This window comes from Zootoca vivipara, chromosome 5 (assembly GCF_965207765.1).
Source record: "Zootoca vivipara chromosome 5, rZooViv2.hap1.1, whole genome shotgun sequence".
NCBI classification, from domain to species: Eukaryota; Metazoa; Chordata; class Lepidosauria; order Squamata; family Lacertidae; genus Zootoca; species Zootoca vivipara.
Window position 1 is genome coordinate 7929499 of NC_142588.1, and position 23002 is coordinate 7952500.

General features: G+C 42.7%; 2 protein-coding genes across 2 annotated transcripts in view; one reads left to right on the forward strand and one right to left on the reverse strand.

Annotated features, from left to right (window-relative positions):
* On the reverse strand, positions 1-17815 carry NUFIP1 (nuclear FMR1 interacting protein 1). Its single transcript, XM_035138027.3, has 10 exons — positions 17536-17815; positions 15422-15513; positions 13180-13284; positions 12350-12412; positions 11837-11913; positions 8939-9031; positions 7361-7602; positions 5904-6038; positions 5220-5455; positions 1-1168 (listed from the first exon to the last, which is right to left on the reverse strand). Exons 1-10 carry the CDS (start codon positions 17690-17692, stop codon positions 839-841), a joined length of 1530 nt encoding a protein of 509 aa, XP_034993918.3. The 5' UTR covers positions 17693-17815; the 3' UTR covers positions 1-838.
* Positions 17782-23002, forward strand: part of GPALPP1 (GPALPP motifs containing 1) — a 10787-nt gene continuing 5566 nt past the window's right edge. Inside the window, exons 1-3 of the mRNA XM_035138030.3 lie at positions 17782-17929; positions 19043-19181; positions 22056-22148. Of these exons, the coding sequence (XP_034993921.3) occupies positions 17851-17929; positions 19043-19181; positions 22056-22148 (311 nt within the window). The 5' untranslated portion in view covers positions 17782-17850. The remainder of the gene's footprint in view (positions 17930-19042; positions 19182-22055; positions 22149-23002) is intronic.

Consider the following 23002-nt stretch of genomic DNA (forward strand, 5'->3'; position numbering starts at 1 on the left):
TCAATTTCTGCACCAACAGTTTATTAAGTGTTAATGTGTTACATTTGTAGGACAAAAGTGGGAGCGTGGGAAGGAATACAGTACATATTTTTTTGTAAAAAAACATTCTTTGAATCCAAGCAACTTGGTGCATATTGCTCCACTATTAAAAATATAAAGCTTTTTCAAATTGTACCACATTGCTGGGGACAACCGTAATAAAAATAAAACAATGCAAATTGGTCAGAGGCAGGTAGGGGGATAACGTGTCCTTTAGCCTGCTGCTCAAGACAACAAAACTAGTGTTAAGACTGGATAAATATTTGCAAGGATCATTTTTAATGTTCCATCTTTCTGATACTTCAGAAATTAGATACTCTAAGGGCCACATTGGGCACAATGGTGGCAGCCACATTTCATGAATGTCACATTCATGTATAAAATGGGAGGATGAGATGGGGGCATGTCTAATATTAACATCAAAAGAGCACAGAGGGGAGGAAAGCCAAACCCTCTTCCTGCCTTCCCTTCCCACAATCTGTCTCCATGGCTGTTACACTTTGGGGTGGGAGAGAAGTGCCTGAGACCATAGGGAAGAAGGGCAGCAACAACAATCAATGTTGCTGTCATGTCTATAATAGAAATCACATGAATATTGATTTAATGCGGTTCATATCCATTTAAACTCCTCCGGTATAAAAATAAAACCCTCAAGAAAAAAAAATCTACACGATCAAAATAGTAACAGGATGGATGTCGATGCAGGTTTACATTAGAAGGGCTGATTTAGTTCTGTCAAAATATTTTGAGGCACTATATAATTTGCTGACTTTCAGAAAGAATCCCGAAATAGGTCTGGTTATGCATAACTATCAAGTGTGTTTTCTTTACAGTGTATTTCTGTGGTTTCCCAAATCTCGTCATCAACAGCGTAAGTTTGTGCTGTGCAGGATACTACAGATGTCTCCTTACTTTGACCTACAAGTAATTCATTCTGTTCTGCCAATTTACTGTCAAAACTATGAGAGCTGTTAGATTCAGTTTGCCTGCCTTTCGTATCTTTCTGTCCAGGCGCCATGTACGCTCTTGAGTCAGTCTGTGAGTGGAGTCCAAAGATATCATTTTGGAGAATATAGCGAATGCACTGCAGAATCACATTCCTTTCATGCCGTATGTCCTTTGCTAATAGCTAGAAGGAGAAAGACAGAATGAGGCATATTCCTACAAACATTCTATGCCAGGCACCCCCAAACTTCGGCCCTCCAGATGTTTTGAACTACAATTCCCATCATCCCTGACCACTGGTCCTGTTAGCTAGGGATCATGGGAGTTGTAGGCCAAAACATCTGGAGGGCCGCAGTTTGGGGATGCCTGTTCTATGCTAACTGAACTGCTTACACAGCAATACAATTATGGAGTAATCAGCAAATGGGTTTCCAATACTGTATATATTTGGTTTCTTGTCTCTGCTAAAAATCAAGCACAAATATATACCTCAGACATTTTATAAAAATTGGATTAATCACTCTGATCAGATGCCTCCTCCCCATTTGAGACTCAACTATGAAACTGTGATGAACTAGAGAAATAATCTGCATGCTTGCAAAAAATATTATAAAACTAATGCTCATGTGAAAGGAGAACCACGGCATGACTTTGGAGCTCAAGAACCATCCCAGTAAGATAGCATCCTCCTAAGAAAGTCACCCCATGATGAGGGACACACATTTATTTAAAATATTTATTTGCTATGCAGCCACTGAAAGGCCCAAACTGAAACTGGGGAATGACTAGCATGGCAAATATTCTCACTTCTGCACCCACTTTAGGCAGTTTCCAGACACTGAAACAGACCCTATATCTGGTTTTCCTTAGCCCTAAGCAACACAAGTAAACTTATTATGCTCTACCAACAGAACCATCTCAGCCATAGAAGGCATCTTTCTATTTTAGGATATGTGAGGGCCCCCTCAAACTTTTTGGGCTCAGAGGTAAAGGTAAAGGACTCCTGGTCCAGTCAAAGGCGACTATGGGGTTGCAGCGCTCATTTCGCTTTCAGGCCAAGGGAGCTGGCGTTTGTCCACAGACAGCTTTCTGGGTCATGTGGCCAGCAGGACTAAACCGCTTCTGGTGCAACAGAACACCATGATGGAAAATAGAGTGCATGGAAACGCCATTTACCTTCCCACCACAGCGGTACCTATTTATCTACTTGCACTGGTGTGCTTTCAAACTGCTAGGTTGGCAGGAGCTGGGACAGAGCAAAAGGAACTCACCCTGTTGTGGGGATTCGAACCACCGACCTTCCGATTGGCAAGCCCAAGAGCAGGGTCCTCAGACTACGGCCCGGGGGCCGGATACGGCCCGCAAGGCTCATTTATCCGGCCCCCAGCAACCTCTGCCACCCGCTCTTATTGACACAGCTGCCCACTTCCAGGTTGCCGGGAGCGTCAGAAATAGTTTGTGCGCATGCGCCAGCATCATGCACACAAGTTATTTCCGGTGTTCCGTCAACCCAGAAGTGCACCGGAAATGACGCTGCCGCATGCGCACAAGCTATTTCCGACGCTCCCAGCGACCTGGAAGTACACCGGAAATCATGTATGGGCGCGCACTCCCGCCCGTGGCGTGATTTGGCGCTCAAGACACCGGTAAGTGCCCAAGGCCAGGTAAGTCTGGAGACCCCTGCCCAAGAGCCTCAGTGGTTTAGACCACAGGGCCACCCGCATCCCGCTCAGAGGTACACATGAAAGCTAAGGAAATGTGATGGGCACCATGTAATATGAGGTATGCTGTAGTGGTCAGAGTGCTGGATTATGACCTGGGAGACCAGAGTTCTAATCCCAACCATGAAGTTCACTGGGTCACCCTGGGTCAGTCACCATCTCTTAGCCTAATCTACCTTGCAGGGTTGTTGTGATAATAAAACAGGGAATTGGATAACCATGTGCACCCTTTGAGCTTCTTGGAAGAAAAGGTGAAATATAAACACAATAAATACATAGGGAAAAAACTGCCAGTGCTGAGAATACACCCCACCCTGCAACAAACCAATAAAAACGCTGAGAAGAAAGCAGGCAACCCTCCTCACAGACAAAGAGGTGTGGGGCTCAAGTACTGGACACAGGGTATACACAAGAGGAGAAAGATACTTTCAGCTTCAGTGTTTTCTTTTTTGCCATAGCCTGCTTCGCTAATACAGTACAGTGGTACCTCTACTTACGAATTTAATGCGTTCCGAACGCACATTCGTAAGTCAAAAAAAAATTGTAAGTCGAATCCCAAAGGAATGCATTGGGAGAAAAAATTCGTAAGTAGAGGTACCACTGTATATAACTTTTTATTATTATTGAAGCCAACTGCTGAACCTTCCTGAAATACAGAAACCACAATGATAAAAATTGAGTTCTTGCAAGCCTTTAAACTCCATGGGAGCGTGATATAGGTATTGATACAAATGAAATTAATGGAAAAACTTTAGAGTCTTCTATCTAAACCATACAAACTGGTGTTTACCTACGTGAAGATATTACACAGGCAATACTGCCCACCAGTAAAATTATCTCACATGACTTCAGGGTTGGCACTGGATTGCTGGCACAGATTTAGTGCCAGGGTGACATACTTCCATTTATGGCGCAAGTGTCCATTTGTTCAAAATCTTTGGACTGAGGTATATTAGATGGCTAGGGTTATTAAGACCGCTATTCAAATGATGCTGCAATTATAATTTACAATTTCCTTTTAGGTACAATAATACCTGGAATCTGGAGCACTGGGAAAATAACACATAACCCAGAACATTCCTACACCAGGAATTTATCCCTGATGTTACTGCAAATGATTCGCAAAGTTATTTGCCTGTACCAATGAATGAAATGTGGGCCTCATAACTGATTTAGAAAAATAATAATACTCTATTGATCTCATTCAACTGTTAATAGGAATTGAGTGCTATAATGTGACAAAACAAATATTCTTTGATATACAAAAAAAGTACAATTAGGGGATGTATAAGTCAATAAAATCTTAAATTAAAAAACATAATTTCACAATGAAAGAACATTCACCAACTACTATTGAATCTGACAGTTAGCAACCCAGACCTTTGTCGTCTCACTCGCCTGTAACAAGTGGAGATGGTTTTGGTCAGCTAATGCTTAGAACTAGTATGGAACTCACCATGGACACATGGTTGCAACTGACAGAAAACACAATGGGAAGAATTACACTATGTACCCAGGTCCTCACAGCCAAGGACCCTACAAATGATTAATCTATGCTTAAAGCAGTACAGTGGTACCTCTGGTTAAGAAATTAATTCGTTCTGGAGGTCCGTTCTTAACCTGAAACCGTTCTTAACCTGAAGCACCACTTTAGCTAATAGGGCCTCCCGCTGCCACTGCGCGATTTCTGTTCTCATCCTGAAGCAAAGTTCTTAACCTGAGGTACTATTTCTGGGTTAGCTGTCTTTCCAGAAACACTATAACGATTTTTTGTTTTCTATTTCTTTGTTACAGGACAAGGGTAACAGGACAAGGGTAAAATGTTTTTGATGCAATAAACTTAACACAGTGACCTGTCTGCTTCTTCCTCCAGTATTAATTCAATTGTCTTATTCCATCTCTTAGATAGCCTAGCTGTACTTCTCATTTAATGGCAAGTCAATTTTTTCTCACATATTAAGTTTAGATGGATTTAGGATATGCTGGATAGAAAAGAGATCTTGGGAAGCTTGTTTGACATTGCCTGCAGAGGAGAAGATCTCCATGCATTTCTGTTTTGGAACAAACATAGCAGGTGGTCAAGCAGCACTTTATTTTGTGGCGCTGTGGGTTAAACCACAGAGCCTAGGGCTTGCTGATCAGAAGGTCGGCGGTTTGAATCCCTGCGACGGGGTGAGCTCCCGTTGCTCGGTCCCAGCTCCTTCCAACCTAGCAGTTCGAAAGCACGTCAAAGTGCAAGTAGATAAATAGGTACCGCTCCAAGCGGGAAGGTAAACGGTCATGCTGGCCACATGACCTGGAAGCTGTACGCCGGCTCCCTCGGCCAGTAATGCGAGATGAGCGCCGCAACCCCAGAGTCGGGCACAACTGGACCTAATGGTCAGGGGTCCCTTTACCTTTACCTTAAGCCTGCAGTACCTGACAAGGATACCTAACCTCTTGCAGCACCAGCCTACAATCATGAACACACAATATGCTATTTACTAAGTAGAAAATACTGGAAGGGCAGTTTACCATTTCCAGCAGAGTTGGATGACGGCGTGGTAATTCAGAATGTGCTTTCCTCTGTCTGTTCAGACTCCTGGATTGTACTGCATGTGAATCCGGCCTCCCCGATGTTGTGTCTACATAATTAGCAGCTTCTTCATGGCCTGTGTCTTTAAAGTTCTGGGAGTTGCTTGAAGATGCAGGGACACTTCTGAGAGAGGTCTTGTTTTCACAAAATACTTTTGCTGCGGTCTTGATTGGTTCTATTTTTAAAAAAGAACAAGCGGTAAAAATAAGTAGTGCTGAAAGCATTGATTGGGTCAGGCAACCGATTACTGCACAAGACAGATTCAAACTGAAATCACTGTGCACAAATAGTATGTCTGTATCAGTTAAACCAAAACACAATTATGATTTAGAATAGGGTTTCCCAAACTTTGGTCTCCAGCTGCTTTTTGAATATAACCCCCATAATCCTCGACCACTGGTCCCGCTAGCTAGGGATGATGGGAGTTGTAGTCCAAAATCAGCTGGAGACCCAAGTTTGGGAAACCCTGATTTAGAGCATTCATGCAATAGCCTCTGTTTGTTTAGTCACCTACCAGCCCTATAAATAGCAGGGCATCACTAATGAGCCACACATTCCATAACTGCACCTTTACTGTTAACTGTATATACATAGTCCAGCTTAGTTTAAATTAAACATCTTACCCTCTTGTTCACTCTCACTTTCCGACATGCTGCCATAGTTGGCCACTAGTGAGCTCAGAGCCGAGGTCACCTGCTTTGGAACAACACTCATCCCCAAAGCTGCATTTTTTTCAGTGCACCCCTCTTTGTCTGAATCTGGAAGGAGACAGAAAAACCACATCACTATCTGTAAGCAGGACTTACAACTGGCTCCAGGCTTCACTGGGCTGATCCTCTGTGCCCCGTATAGCTACTCCCTCACAGCCACCACAGAAACTTTCTGCCCTGTTCATAGATGTGTACCCATCTACACTACAACAATATAGGGTTCTGAAAAACTTGATACAGCCAATTCTAAGTTAAACATGCAAATTACAGTAAATACATTTGTTCAATGCAAGCAGATGATTGACTGTAATCATCTGCATGGTTTTAGCTGCAGTTTTCAGTACAGTTCTGGGGATGAGCAAACGTGTGCGCTGTCAGTACCTCCTACTTGATTGTTTTCAGCAATAAATCAGACTCTGATAAAGAGTACCTAAATGGTATAATACTCCTTCAATTGTGAGACAAAAAATATTTGAACAATTACACAACACCAAAAGAGATTCCTTCTTTTCCCATGGGTGGTATCTGTGTAAACAGACAAGAAGCTCTCTGGAAGTGGCATCCCCTTGGACTGTTTACCTGAAGGAAGACTGATTGGAATGGGCTATGGCCCCAAATACTTCAGCTTTAAGCTCAGTACTGGAGACAGAAAAGCCAACAAGAAAAGTGATTTGCCAATGAGCAATCAGATGCAAATCTGAGGCCCCAATGTGGCCCAGGAAGCCACCTCTAGTGGTCTACTAGACCTTTGCCAAATTTAGGCCTTTTCTGCATCCAGAATCAGAGATGAACCAGTCTAGCCTCCTTTATGGGCCTGCATGGCCCCCTCTTCTTCCTGTGTGCTTTAGATGAGCAGATGAAACAGAACTTACTAAAAACCTCTTCAGGATCCTCCTGGCTAGTGGCTAGGTAACAGGCAAGTTGAAGGAGGCTAATATCAACTATAAAAACTTCAGAAGTGGTGGCAACTTCTCCAGAATCCTGCCCCGAGCAGTTTTGGGGAACCAGTGGATTGGGTAAACCCACTGAGTGCAGTTACTGAAGAAAAGGGGGTATGTAAATAAACCTTAATTTTTCTCTCCATGATCATCATCAGCACCAGGGCCAACTCACTAATTTGACCAATTCCAACCCTGAGGAGGGCAGCAGGGGCCTTATGCTGGCTGAGGGAAACTGGGCTTGACTTCTGCTTGGCTAAGTTCCTCAACAAAAACAAGTTATTCACTCGGCAGGGTTTTTTTTGGGGGGGGGGTCACTTCTACCTCCACAACCCTCTCACCTACATTTGTCCAAGGGCAGTTATCTCCTATTACTGCTTTATGTTGATTATTTAATTATGTGAAGAAACAAAACTCAGGGAAATGCCTCACCAGTATCGTTTCGGGCCAGAATGCTAAGGGGATCTACATCTCTCATAGAGGCATCTGCTTCTCCAGAAAGCTCTTTTCCAAATTCCTTCTCAGTTCCATGGTTATTTGGACCAGTCACAGCTGCAGCGGGAGCCTTCAAAGGATGATTAGATTTGTTCCAGCAGCCATTTGTCTGCCTTCTTCCTTTTCCTCGTTGCCTAGAAGCCACAGCTTGAGGAGGTTTCCACATTCCTTTCATCTTGCTGGAAGAGAAAAATGCATAGATGTTTGTTCCAGGTCATTTCCTGTCTCAGCCATGACACAGATGCTGCTCGCCACATATATTCTTATATACGGCTGATTCCCAAATCATTCATTTATACCTCAGCATTACATAGGTATCAAAAGTTTGGGAAACACTGTGTTGGGTATTTACAGAATAAGGATAGTGTTTCCCCAGTCTTGTTTACAATCTGGACCAAGTGCCTTGCTGTTAAAGAATTGTAGAGTTGGAAAGGACCTCAAAGCTCATACAGTCCAACTCCCTGCAATGCAGGAATCACAACTAAATAAACTAAATAAGACAACTAAATTGATGGTCATAGACGGTCATCCATCCTGTTTAAAAAAACCTCCAAGGAAGAAGAGCCCAACAGCTTCTGAGGAATTCCACTGTCAAACAGCTCTTACTGTCAGAAGATTCTTCCTAATATTTAGGGCAAATCTCCTTTTCTTTCTTTCTTTCTTTCTTTCTCTCTTTCTTTTGTGCACCACCCCTCATCCATGGATCTCTTTCCTGTAATTTGGATCTACTGTATTGGTTCAGTTCCCACTCTCCAGAGCAGGCATCCCCAAACCTCGGCCCTCCAGATGTTTTGGACTACAATTCCCATCATCCCTGACCACTGGTCCTGTTAGCTAGTTAGGGATCATGGGAGTTGTAGGCCAAAACATCTGGAGGGCCGCAGTTTGGGGATGCCTGCTCTAGAGCAGCAGAAATCAAGCTTGCTCCATCTTCCATGGGACAGCCCTTCAGGTATTTGAAGATGGCTACCATACTGTCAGAGAGGTTGTAGAATGAAAATTGAAATGTGTGTGAGAAGGGCTGAGCAAGTGAAGGTGAAGGTTGTATTTGCAGAAGAACCATGGGAGAAGGACGGAATGACATGCATGCAGGAGCTACTGCTAACAACTGCCGAGGAAGGAGGAGGGAAGGAAAGATAAGCTGCTATGCCTTGTGATAAAATCAGTAGAAGCCTAATTTTATAGGTCTGCTGGTATAAACTTAGCAATTGCACAAATGCTGGTGGCGATGGCTAATCCCACGCCTAGGCAAGCTTGGTCACTGCACACATCTAGACCAGAGAATGGATTGAAAGTGCTCAATATAATTCGATATGTACCAGGCTGGGACTGGACTAATTCCAGGATGCAGACTTTCTGGAAATCTCATCTACACTGTTCTGAACACATTAGAGAAAATGAATTAATCTTTAATAAATGATAAAGAGAAAGAGTCCATCTTTGATGGTACCAACAACATATATAGAAACACACACACACACACACACACACACACACACACACACACTTACTTACCCAAACTGAAGTGTTTTCAATATTTCTCCTCTTTGCTCCTTTTCCACCTCCATTGCTTTCTTCTTTTCAATATTTGACAAAGTAGGAAAATTTCTAGAGCAACATACATATGAAGTCTTATTAATACATCTATGGCACTGAAGTGTTTTACAAACCATTCCTAGCAAGAATTGGGAGCTGGGAAGATCCAGTGCTTTCAACACTGGCAGGCAAATCTCTTGTCTCCCATTGCTAAGGGCTGGTGTGTTCCTAGCCTAGGCCATCAACTAGGGAGCGGAAGAATGAACGTGTGACATTGTAAGACCCCAGCACACAACAGATACGCTATTACTGCCACAGGCACACCTTTCTCCTGCCTAGAGAAAGCTGGGGCTGGCTAGCTGCTGTTTTCAACTGTTGTAGAGCCTGGGGCCAAAGCGTGGTTTTGTAACACCTGCATCAAAAGTTGTTCTGCAGTTGTTATTTTTACATATAATTTTATTGTAATTCTTTTTATAATAAATACAACGACATCCCTTGTTCTCAACCCTTTGTAGAAAACCACATGCATCACATGCGATAAGAGCAAATTATTTCTAGATGTAACTGTTGGTCCATTCACTTGTACACCTTAATTTGGTTGTTGGTATCAATCTATGTCAAAAGACAACGGATTCTGCCTCAAAGTAAATAAATAATAATAATAATAATATTTATACCCTGCCCATCTGGCTCGGTAAAAGGGCAAAGTTAAACTGCTGGAGAATCACAGCGCCTGCTATGGCTGCAGAGACCTGTAACATATGAAAGATATACAGGAATACCTTTTTTTTGACACTATCTTGTGTTGTTAGCCTCCTAGTTATATTTCACAGTCCTGCATGGAGTAGCCCACCCTTGCTTTCCTGTGCTTAGCCACAGGCTATTGCTAGCATCCTTGAAGCTAATTTTCTTCTGGGGGAATTTGTTTAGGATCCACAATGGACAGCAATATTCTGGTACAATCCCTTGCTTCTGAAATAATTCCGTGCAAATCCAGCCAGAATTAATGCACACCAGGACACCATAAATCGGGGCGGGGGGGGGGAGTTTCCCTTGCCCTACACTCCCTTTAGCATTTTCGCGGCATTTCATCATTATGTAGTACCTTTTCAACAGGGTATGTGCCACCTGTGTGCTGATTTCAGCACAATTTTCTGACTCTAAACTGATATAGTATAGATAGGTTGCTTCTACATAGCTTATCATCTTGCTTGTTGGTTTCTGAACCCAAGACTTTTTCCCAAACTATTTTTAACTCCATAGAAATCTGACTCCAATAAAGAGTAAATGGAAGAGGCTGCTCCCCAAGACTGGATGCAGGAGTTACGCTAGTAAGGGATCTTAGTGACCCATTCACACATTTCTAGCTGCCTTTGCTACAGTTATAACAGCCAATTCAGTCGGTGCTCCCTACATTTTTCTGGTTATTTGAGCTACACTGATGGTTGCCTCTTAGTTAAGAGCCTATACAGAGTTCTCAAGACTCCTAACCTGAAAACTGTATTCCTGATGTGTGAATTGAGGGGAACTTGGCAATGAAGATGGCGTTGTTTTAATAACCCGAAGAGCCTTCACAAAAAACGAGCAAGCAAGCCGCTTTCCTAGCAGGTTTTTGTGTGGCAGAAATGGAGTAGCTCTCACTGTGGGTTCACCAGGTAGGATCTCCATCGATGACCTTGATACATTCAGATTCCCAAGAACATTAAAAAAGCACTACTTTTAACACTGATCACATTTGGCTACTGCTTCACCTTCAAGTCAATTTATTTGTCTCTGTCTGCGACAACCAGGCATTTCAACAACCATTCCCTTTCAGGTGAGAGCTGTGTTTGTTCCACATGCAGTTTCCCCCTCAATTAATTAGTTAATATTTAAATATTTTATTTCCTTTGGGGAATTATCCTCTGGTCAAATAAACAAGAGGTAACAGCCAGCTTACTCCCAGCCTTGCTCCTGCAATTTTTTATTCTACATCACATTGGGATCTGAGCTATGAAATAAAAAAATAGAGAGAGAGCTTGATCCAGTCCTACTGTAAACATAGCAAATGTGTGTGGAGGGATTCATATGGGTTATAAGAGAGCCCCTTGAGGAAGAGGAGGCCTGCACTCACCTCCCATATTTTCACCTGCCTCTCCACTCAGTCAAGAAATTTGGGGAAGGTAGACAGCAATACAGGAGTGGGCACAGGCCTCCCATTCCTAACCTGGAATGGTGCCTGCACAACCAAGCAAAGAGGGAAAGGAACACAGCTCTGTTATGCCTTGCAGAGCTTTCTCCACATACTAAATCAAGCATCCCCAACCTGCGGCCCTCCAGATGTTTTGGCCTACAACTCCCATGATCCCTAACTAACAGGACCAGTGGTCAGGGATGATGGGAATTGTAGTCCAAAAATCTGGAGGGCCAAAGGTTGGGGGGTGCCTGTACTAAATGTTATAGCTCACTATCCAGGGATCCCCAAACTAAGGCCCGGGGGCCAGATGCGGCCCAATCGCCTTCTAAATCCGGCCCGCGGACGGTCCGGGAATCAGCATGTTTTTACATGAGTAGAATGTGTCCTTTTATTTAAAATGCATCTCTGGGTTATTTGTGGGGCATAGGAATTTGTTCATTTCCCCCCCAAAATATAGTCTGGCCCCCCCACAAGGTCTGAGGGACAGTGGACCGGCCCCCTGCTGAAAAAGTTTGCTGACCCCTGCTCACTATCAAATGGATGGAGTCAATAATACGTTCTAAACTAAGATGGAAGAAGAGAGAAGTGCTTAGCAGCAGCCATGACAAAGAAAGGGAATGGGAGGAATAAGAGAAAATTGTTTTTAGGAAAAAATCATTTTCAGTCTGATTCAGAGCCACACAAATTAAACATCTACTCACTTTCTTCTATCTTCCCTCCATTTAGCAATTTCATCCGGAGTATCTAACTTGATTTGTTTGGCACCAGGAGAATGCATCTGTGGAGGGGGAAGGGGGAACAAACACTGTGAATTATGGGTGTTTGTAGTCTTTCAAAAACTGTGTTTTTAGTGAAATACTAAACAGATAAAAGGAGACAAACAGTGACAAAAATAAACCCAAATTCAACAACACAACCCCTGAAAAACAGCATTACTAAGAAGAAACAAGACTGACCAGCTGACCCAAGGGCTAAACACAGTAAAAACTCTACATGGTAGGATCATTCCAATTGGCATAAAGGGCCTGCTCCTCACCACAACTGTCTAATTTAACAAAGCAGCATTGATTTTATAGTTCAAAGTGGGAAAGAATAGTTCCCTTTTCCGTGCAATTCAACAAAATACCGCAAATAAAATGCATGAGAGATTGAATCAAGACAGCGCTACAATTCATTTAAAATCAGATTTCAAGCTGAACTAGGGAAATACCTACATTTTTCCAGTGAATCTGAACCAATTTTTCATGTGCATTAAAAGTGCAGCCATCTTCTGAACACTGAAAGAAAGAAAAGTAGCAACCACTTTTAGAACTGGGTTGTGTTTGCATGCCTAATTAGCAAAGGGATCGACAACAATGACAAGCTGCAATTGCGGCCGAACCTCCTGCTTTTTGTTCTCTTCTCTTTTTTATTTTCCTTCCTCTGCCTTTACCTTATCTGCTTCCTTGGCTGTTGATGCCACTGGCCTATTGCTTCTTATTTCACCAAGGGCCTTTATCGCCCCTGCGAGGGACACAACTGCTTTACCCTAGACCTGATTAAGGCTATGCAACACAGAGGAAGACATTTATTCTGAGTTCTGACTATTTTAGGATAAATTGAACCCTGTGTGTTCCCTCTAGATTTTCAAATAATATCTTGCAACCATATAACTAGCAACTGAGTATTAGAATAATTTTAGTATATTTCAGAGAAACCTGAAAGTTCCTGCCACCTTTAAACCCTTTCAGGAACACAGATAGCTGCCTTATATTGAGCCAGGCCATTGACTAGTTTAGCATTGTCTTCACTTTCCACGGTTTCAGACAGTGGTATTCCCAGCCCTATACAATTTGAATGATTTACACCTAGGAAATTTTGCCATTACGTACAGTTGGATGAGACAATCTTAGCTGCATGAGACAATCCGTCTCAGTATTCCATGATCCCATGACAGCGTAACTGAAGGAGTGCTAAGCTAGGTAACTAATGAACTCAAGAAATCATGCCATTAATTAATTGCCAACCAAAAGAAAGAGAAATCTACCCAACTATTGAAACATACCTGCCTGTGTTGAGAGACATGTTCTTCATATTTCTCCTTGTTTTTAAAGCCACGATCACATGTATCACAATAATGAGTATAAACGGGTTCTTTTCGTTTCCTATTCTGCAAACAGAGCAGGGAAACATTAACAATAATCACTTTCAAATATATTTAACCTGACCAACACAGTAATTGTCAGGAGCCATTCCACTTAAAATAATAATAATTAAATAATAATAATAATTTATTTATTATTTATACCCCGCCCACCTGGCTGGGTTTCCCCAGCCACTCTGGGCGGCTTCCAACCGAAGTATTAAAATACAATAATTTATTAAACATTAAAAGCTTCCCTAAACAGGGCTGCCTTCAGATGTCCTCTAAAAGTCTGGTACATAGTTGTTTTCCTCTTTGACATCTGGTGGGAGGGTGTTCCACAGGGCGGGTGCCACTACCAAGAAGGGCCTCTGCCTGGGTCCCTGTAACTTGGCTTCTCACAGCGAGGGAACCGCCAGAAGGCCCTTGGCGCTGGACCTCAGTGTCCGGGCAGAATGATGGGGGTGGAGATGCTCCTTCAGGTATACTGGACCGAGGCCGTTTAGGGCTTTAAAGGTCAGCACCAACACTTTGAATTGTGCTCGGAAACATACTTATTGTGTCAGATACAGGTGCTAACCCTGCCAGATCCAATTGCTAGTCAGTCAATTTACAGAGCCTACCTAAAAACTGCATTTAATCTCACAGACACTGCATTCAGACATGACAATAAATCATGGCTTATGATTAGAGGAACTAGAGCTGTGTGTCCTCAGCATTTTGCTGACAACATCCTCCAAAACTCTGGATGACCCCCACTCAATGTTGTCATGTACAGTAGATGTCAAACAGTGGGGGGATAAGATTGAACCACAAGGAAACCCACATTGAAAGGCCCATGGGGCTGAACAACAGGCCCCAAACATTACCCTCTGGAAATGATCTTCCAAGTAGGACTGGAACCACTGCAGAACAATGCTTACAATTGGGATGAAGTATTGTGTTTCACAGTATTTTAACTTTTATAACTAAAAGATTGATGGTGACGTGATTGAAAGAATGGAGCATTAAACACCCCAGATTCAAATTTCAGGTTAGCTGTGGAGTGAATAGTACTGAACTGTGTTTTGTGTGGCAAGCAAGCTTGCCCCATATACCACTAGGGTATACAGCAGGACATATACAAACATGCAATGGAGGTTTACTGAGGAGCTGTTTGTTATTATTGAAATTTTAAAAGCTCAGTTTACATTTTCCATTTGAATTTTCTGTTCTGCATTCATAATGGAACTATTTTATCTATTTCTCAATGTGATTTTTTTTAAAACAAAATTAGGATTGCTTTTTATACATGGAAGTTTTTAATTGTTTCCACACTTGTTTATGGTTTTAACTTTGTCTTGTTTTATACTTCTATAATTTGTTTTATAATTTAGTTTTCAATTCCATTTTTTTATTGCTATCTCCTTATTGTTATGCCAAAGGGGGGATGGAGGAGCCCAAGGTTTGATGCAACTAGTTCCTCTAATGATAAGCAATGATTTATTGTCATGTCTGAATACATCTAATGCTCTGGTAACCTCTTGGTTAGAATACTACATATTAAATGAGGGGCTGCCTCTGAAGACGGTTTGGAAACTTCAGGTGGTGCAGAATTCAGTGGTCAGGTTGCTCACTAGGACTAGGTGGTCCAAACATGTTAACACCAATCCTGGCCCAACTACACAGGCTGTCTATTAGTTTCTGGGCCTCATTCAAAGTGTTGGTTTTTACCTACAAAGTCTCATATGGCTCAGGATAGCCATAACTCAAAGGCCTCCTCTCCTCATATGAAGTGAGGCCCTTCTTCATGTGGCCCCTCTACAAGAGGTTCCAGAGGGTGGCAACACAAGAACAGGCTTTTCTGCGGTAGCTCCCCATTTATGGAATGCTCCTACCAGAGAGGCTCACCTTGTGCCTTCATTACATGTCCTCTATGATCAGGCCTCCGGCTGATTAAACAATCTATGGCCTTTTAAATGTGTTTGTGGGAGCAGGGTTTATTGTTTTTCTTGTTTGCTTTTGTTATTAAGTATTTGTGTTTTCCTTTTGTATTTTTACGTTCTAAGCTGCCTTGTGATCTTCAGATGAAAGGTGGTATATAAACTTAATAAATATATAAAATAATAAATATGTATAAAGGCTGACATCAGAATTTATTAACCCCAAATTTACAATTAAATACCTTCTGTTTGCCGTTCCTGCCTTGACAGGGTCCAGCACGTGGCATTCCAGCTTGTTCCATTTGCCATTCTCTATCAAAATGGAAATTTCTGCCTTTAATTAAAAATCAAAATAGTTACTGATATTTATTTGCATTAGCCATTAGGACACTGCAATTTGTGTATGAAGTAAAATTACATATAAACACAACTAAATGGTTAAAACTGCCAGACTAAGGTCCCATCTGCTTTACCCATTTAGAGCAGTATCATACCACTTTAAAAACAATCATGGACAAGAGTTTGTTAAGGGGACTGAGAGTTGTTAGGAGACTCCCTATGCCCCTCACAGAGCTACATTTCTCAGACTGAACAATCCCTCTTAATAGGGAACTCTTCTATCCCAGACCATTTGCTGAATGTTATTCTTCTGCTATGACCAAGTGATAAAACTAGCAAGCTAATTTGGCATGTTTGTGCTTTATGCGCCAGTGCTAATATATTAAGTCTGATCACATGGATCAGCAACCAGGCCCCATAATTACTTCCCACACAAGCATTTGGCACCCCAAGGGAATCATGGGGTCAACACTGGCAAAAATCCTTGTGATATAACAATGTGGTATGTGAATTTCATTTAATTGGAACATGAAGTATGGAGAATTTAAACAGGCAATGACTGATTAATAAGCATTCAAAAGACATATGACCATGCATGTGTGCACAGGTAACCAAAAATATCCCCAAAATATAATGAAAAGTGCGTATCAGAGCGGGATGAACTTGTATGCGCTCCCCCCGACATGTGGGGGCCAAGAACTGAACCCCCGCAAAATAGTTGTCAACTGTACAATCAGATTAGAAAATGAAAAGCAGCCCTGTAGGTTTTAAATTGCTGTTTTAACTCCAAATTGTCCAATGTGCTTGGCTTTACTGTGCTTTTTATATGTGGATGCTTATTTAACTGTTTCAATGAAATGGTTTTATTCTGTATTGGAATGGAGAGGGGAAAGTAGATTATTTGGAAGAGGGGCTGTGAGAAAAGGGAGGGAGGGAGGTGAAGTACGTAGAAATATAATTCTAGGAGCAGTTCCTCCTAAATAATGTGGGTTGGGGGAAAAGAGGAAGTCCCAGAAATTTCCAAAGCAGCCTTCCAGTGCTCATTACATAAACAAGAATTGAATGCCCACAAATGGAACAAAGAAAACTTGAGAAGATACGTGTCAAAAAACGACAAAGCAACCCACCCAACTCTTCCTTGATTCCCTTCCCACACCAGCCATGCCTGCCAGCCTCTCTCTCTCTTTGCTTAAACACACCCCTTCTTTTGGTTCTTCACTTCTGAAATAAGGGGGTGGAAGGAAGAAGTGGGGGGAGGGCAGTGCCGTGTTTACGTATAAGCTAAATAAGCCATAACTTAGGACCCCACTCTCTTGGGGGGGCCCCAAAAAAATTTAAAGGGAAAAACCGGATGTACATTTCGAAAATATAAGAGAAAATAAAGTAAAACCTACATACAGCAACAGTGTTTTGTGTTGCGTAGGCTCCTATGATGTAAGTAATGTGCCTTGCCTTCTAGCCTGCTCCCTAAAATATCACTGGCTTGCTCATTTCTATATATAGGGTGCCTACATTCTGCATGGACTGGTTGCATGGCAACATGTGCAAATGGCTTTAGATACCTATTAGGTCCATAAATTACCATATAGCATATATTCAACACAAAAAACAGCGGCAATTTGTTGTTGACAAAGGACAGCTGGACATATAAAGGGCCCCATTACCTTCAGGAGCTTAGGGCCTCATCAAACCTAAATTCGGCCCTGGGGGAGGGACACAAACCAACCCACCCCTCTATTTGCCAAGGACGAATTGAACCTGATGAATATTGCGGCTCTATACTCGGGCCCCGTCCCTCCGCAATTCTGGCTGATCCAGAGCTACGCTGCGGAGTTTTCACGAGGCGGGCGGGGAAGCCTTGAGCGCGGGGCCGGCCGGGCCTTGGGCCCCGAGGACTCGGGCGCCCCCGTCTTGCAAGGCCAGTCCCGGAGCCAGGAGCAAGAAGGCCCCGAGCGGAGCAAGGCCGTAACGACGCGGAAAGTTCCGCACGTGCGAGGCCGGCCGAAGGGCGACGCACCTGGCGGCTGGGACCAAGGAGGAAGCCACGGCCCCGGAGGGGGAGGAAGCCAGTGGCCTTGCGAGGCCCAGTCAGGAAAAGGCGAAGGCGGCGGAGGCGGCGGCACCCGCCACACGGACGCATCCATCGCTTCAGCAACTGCAACGGTGTGCAGCATGGAGGAGATTGCGCGGCGCACCGGAAACTACGTATATCTCGGGACCGCGGCCAATAGCCGGTGTAAGAGGAGGAGGAGGAAGACCCGCCGGAGAAGCCCGGGCGGAAGGGAGCAGCAAGGGAGGCCCGGCTAAACTGGAGGCGCTTCCGGATGCTGCCATGGCGTCGCGAGGAGCGGCGGGGCCCTCGCTGCCGGCGCAACCTGACCGACCGGACCCCTGCGGGGACTTCGGCCCGGGTGAGGAAGGGGTCGGGGTCCGGGGTAGGAGGAGATTTGGGCTCCTGCGAGGTTTTAGAGTAGACGCAGTGAGCGGGGAAGGCTAGCTTGGACGAGTCGTCTTAAACCACCTGGATAAGAATACTGTATATTATTGTATATTGTATATATAAAAATACATATATTCTTGTGTATACAGTATATATATGTGTGTGTGTGTGTGTGTGTGTAATCACGAATGCAATACTACTAAGCGCAATACTACTATAATAATTCTATCAGTGTTTAATGATTTGTTAATGGTTGTTGCCCTCCCCCCTCAGTTTTTTTTTGGCTGTTCTTATTTTCAATTTGTAAGCCCAGGTTTTGAGGAAGATGCATTTTTTTCATTTCTTAGCAAATTATTACTTGATGTTTAATTATTATAATACTCTGAAGTAAACCATTAATACCTGGAGTCTTATACTTTTTCAGTTATTTCACTATGTGAAATAATGCTTGTTGGTTTTTGAAGGTTTTCTATCTTCTCCATAGTTAAATGAAGAAACTTAATTTTCTGCAGATTTCCTTTCGATCTTATTTTTTGCTGGACTGTCAGAAGTGTAAAAGTTGTAGGAATCACAAAAGATATTGGCAACTGTCACTATTTTCTGTTACACCTTTAACTGTGTAGCTATGCTATTTATGTTTCTCTTAATTGTAGGACTAATAATTTATCAAGTATGCTTTCTTTCACAACTGCAGAGCAATTAAGTGTTTTCGGTCGTTTCCTGGTTGCCTCAAGTCTTTTGTGAACAGGTTGCTTTATGTAGTTGCTCCCAATTTTTGATTTTGCCTTATAAACACTATAGTTCTCTTTTTTTTTAAAAAAAGGACTGTTGAATAAATATACCTCCATCTAACTGTTGCCTCATGAGCAGCGCAACCTGATCTGCTGTTGAGCAATTATTTAATTGAAAATGCTTATCCTTTTCAACTGTGTTAAGAAATTCAATCACCACAATATTTGAGATAGTTATCTAGATTCTGTCTAGACATTCAATTTTGAATCAGTGATGTATTTGAAAACAATTGTTAGCTGTAAAGTATATTATTTGGATAGTTTAGTCTAAATGTAAACTGTTAACTGTTTAGTTGTAGGGCCAGCTTTGCCACCAGACTACTATAGTAGTTCCGAAAAACATGGTTGTGACAAAAAATGCACTTCTCCTCATGCACCCGGAGGAACAGTATGGGATTCTGAAGATGACAAAGATTCGAGTCCAACACCCAGGTTAGTGCATTGGTGTGAACATAGGAAATTGCCTTGTATTGAACCATGGCCATTAAGAGCTGTAATTTCCCAGCATTTTGGGGCTCGAGTGAACAATCATTTAACATATCACAATCATTGGACATATAACCATAGTGCAGTCATGACATTAGATCAGAGCTTTCCAAACTTTTCGTGTTTGTGACACACTTTTCAGACATGCATCATTTCACAACACAGTAATTCAGTTTTACTAGCAAACTGGCAATTAAACTAGCCCCTTTCCAGTCCCATGAGGAGAGCGGGGAGTGTTCATGTAACACACCTACACACTGCAGCTGGCACAATAGCGTGTTGCAACACACAGTTTGGAAAGCTCTGTATTAGGTGGTAACAGTCGCGGCTTTGTTTTTAAACTTCTGAGCCTGTGGCAGGCAAATGCTATGGAGGATTGACTTGTTTTGTTTAAAACTGTGCTTCTCAAAACCAGTTAGATTTCCTACAGCTTCTTCATGGTATGATGGTTAAATAAGGGAATCCTTGGGGGCTGGTCTCAATCTAAGGCATTAAGGCTACAACCTACATTAAATCATTAAGTAAAACAATTCAGAATACAGTAAAACATTACTGAAGAAAGTCAAATATAAAGTACCGGTATATATTTAAAGCAACATAATTAACAGGAAACTAAAATATTAAAGGTTTCAAAATAAACATTACAAAGGAGGTTAACTACAGAATGCACATTTAACACAGCAAAGTAACAGAAAAAAAGTTATCTTAAACATTTCAAAGAAAACATTACTAAAGGAATCCAAGTCTGAAATGCACATTTAAAACAGCATAATTAGCAATATAATATTATTAAAGGTAAAGGGACCCCTGACCATTAGGTCCAATCGTGACCGACTCTGGGGTTGCGCGCTCATCTCGCACTATTGGCCGAGGGAGCCGGCGTACAGCTTCCAGGTCATGTGGCCAGCATGACAAAGCCACTTCTGGCGAACCAGAGCAGCACACGGAAACGCCGTTTACCTTCCCGCTGTAGCGGTTCCTATTTACTTGCATTTTGATGTGCTTTCGAACTGCTAGGTTGGCAGGAGCTGGGACCGAGCAACGGGAGCTCACTCCGTCGCAGGGATTCGAACCGCTGACCTTCTGATCAGCAAGCCCTAGGCTCTGTGATTTAACCCACAGTGCCACCTGATAATATTATTATTATATCATAAAATCATAAACATGTCTGCTACCGTTGATGCCAGTCCTGCTAATGGTGCTTCATTTTGAGCAGCAGCTGTGGGAGCTCAGACTTGATTACCAGGCTTGTCTGCACTGACAGCAAAGGTGGTCTGGTCTTTTCAGCAGCCTCAGCTTTTGTAGTTGGAGTCAGTCAGGGCCCTGCGCTGTCCTTGCAGGCCAGGTGGGAAAGGGCTTGCAAGGCATAGAGCAGGTCTTCCATGTCTCGCAGCCATGATGGTCTGTTACATAAATGATTTCATTTAGTATTAAAATTGAAACAAGTTTTGTTTATTATGGCACAGCAAAATGTATATACTGATCGAAGCATATAAGTTTTAAAATTAATATGGATATGCAGGGCATCGTGGATAGGCTTACCATTGGCAAATGAATTGTTTAATCTGGTAAGAACCTCCACCCTTCTCTGAAGCCTAGAGAAGGTTAAAGAGAACCGCAGAGAGGCATTGAAAGAAGTCGGGTGTTTTGCTGCTTTCCCAGTCATTTCCAGACTCCCCTCGGCTAGGGAGGAGGGTGGCAATTTGCCTTTGCATTTATGCTGGACTGCCAAAATTTGTTGAACTCATGCACACTGATGTACAAGGAACACTTTCGGCAGTTTCCAGACACTGAAACAGGCCCTATAGCTGATTTTCCTTAGCCCAAAGCAACACAGGTAAACTTATAAAAATGGATATAATATAATTGCGGTTGGAAGGGACCACAAGGGTCATCTAGTCCAGTGTTTCCCAACCAGTGTGCCTCCAGATGTTTTGGGACTACAACTCCCATCATTCCTGACCACTGGTCTTGCTAGCTAGGGATGATGAGAGTTGTAGTCCCAAAACATCTGGAGGCACACTGGTTGGGAAACACTGATCTAGTCCAGCCCCCTGCACTGCAGGAATATTTTGCCCAACGGGCTTGAACCCATCACCCTGAGTTTAAGAGTCTTATGCTCTACCAACTGAACCATCTCAGCCATAGAAGGCATATTTCTATTTTAGGATATGTGAGGGGGCCCCAAATTTATTCGGCTCAGAGGTAAAGGTAAAGGACCCCCGGACAGTAAAGTCCAGGCAAATGCGACTGTGGGGTTATGGTGCTCATTTCGCTTTCAGGCCGATGGAGCCAGCATTTGTCCACAAACAGCTTTCTGGGTCATGTGGCCAGCAGGACTAAACCGTTTCTGGTGCAACAGGACTCTGTGACGGAAACCAATGCTCATGGAAATGCCATTTACCTTCCCATTGTAGCAGTACCTATATATCTACTTTCACTAGCGTGCTTTCGAACTGCTAGGTTGGCAGGATGTGGGACAGAGCAACAGGAGCTCACTCTGTTGTGGGATTCGAACCGCCGACCTTCCGATCAGCAAGCCCAAGAGGCTCAGTGGTTTAGACCACAGCACCTTTACACTGATGTATATAATAGTTGACTCTGCTGCTCAGTTGGGAGTATGGCTTACTATGTCGGTGAGCCATTTATATTATCGAAGTTGCTTTGAACTAATAGCTTTCCAGTGCTGTTACCATGGACATAGAGGACACATACAAGATATGAGATGCAGTTCTTGAAATAATTTCAGGCTTTTCTTTTCAAAGTGTAGGTAATTACTGTTCACATTTCAATAATTAAGTTCTTTCACTATATTTGCAGAAAACAGAGACGCTTTCAGGAAGATGACGATGATGGATTCTTTGGACCTGCTCTTCCTCCTGGCTTTAAAAAACCAGATGAATCCCCAGAAAGGTAAATATCCCCTCAAGAATCCACAGTGCCTCAAAGACTGTTTGCTCTTCCTGTTAAGAATCAGACTTCAGCGAGTTAGCAGAACGCTTTTCTGACCTCTGTATTTCAGTATGCGCTTATGTAAAAATAAACAACCCCCAATCTGCAACTAAAGTGTTGAAAACAGACTTGAGGTTGGTTACTCCAGGAAATGGCATGTCAGGAAACAGACTTGCCATTGGAAAGGTCTTCAAAGGTAATCTCATCCAACTTGGTGATGCAGAAATGCATGGCTACACCCTCCCTGATTGGTGGCCATCCAGCCTCCACTTTCAAACTTTACGCAAAGAAGGGACCGCCACCTTCGAAAGTAATGTAGTTTCTTCCATTGTTAAATATCTTGTGCTATTGGGAAGTTTTTCCTATGGTTTACTTGAAATCCCCACCCCCTCTTTAGCAATTTGAACCCATTGGTTTGAGTCCTGCTCTCTGGAACAACAGGATACAAATTACTCTCAAGTTACTCTCATCATTATAGCCTTTCAAATATTTATACAGTGGTACCTCTACTTACGAATTTAATGCGTTCCGAACAAACATTTGTAAGTCGAAAAAAATTGTAAGTCGAATCCCATAGGAATGCTTTGGGAGAAGAAATTCGTAAGTCGAAGCAACCCTATCTAAAAATTCGTAAGTAGAAAAAATCCTATCTAAACCGCATCCAAGATGGTGGACGAAGCTCCATTTGTAAGTAGAAAAATTCGTAAGTAGAGTTATTTGTAAGTAGAGGTACCACTGTAGATTGCTATCAGGATGGCAGAGAATAGTTTGTCAAATGGATGGGAGGAATTTGGAATGGTGGGGCTGGGGTGGAC

Excerpts from the sequence above, each read along its gene's own strand:
- NUFIP1 (XM_035138027.3), bottom strand. The coding sequence starts at position 17,692 with ATGCTGCACACCGTTGCAGTTGCTGAAGCGATGGATGCGTCCGTGTGG. Across the intron at positions 15,514-17,535 it reads TCCTTGGTCCCAGCCGCCAG|GCAGAAATTTCCATTTTGAT; the intron begins GTGCGTCGCCCT and ends TTTTAATTAAAG. Across the intron at positions 11,914-12,349 it reads TTCAGATTCACTGGAAAAAT|ATGCATTCTCCTGGTGCCAA; the intron begins GTAGGTATTTCC and ends CCCCCTCCACAG.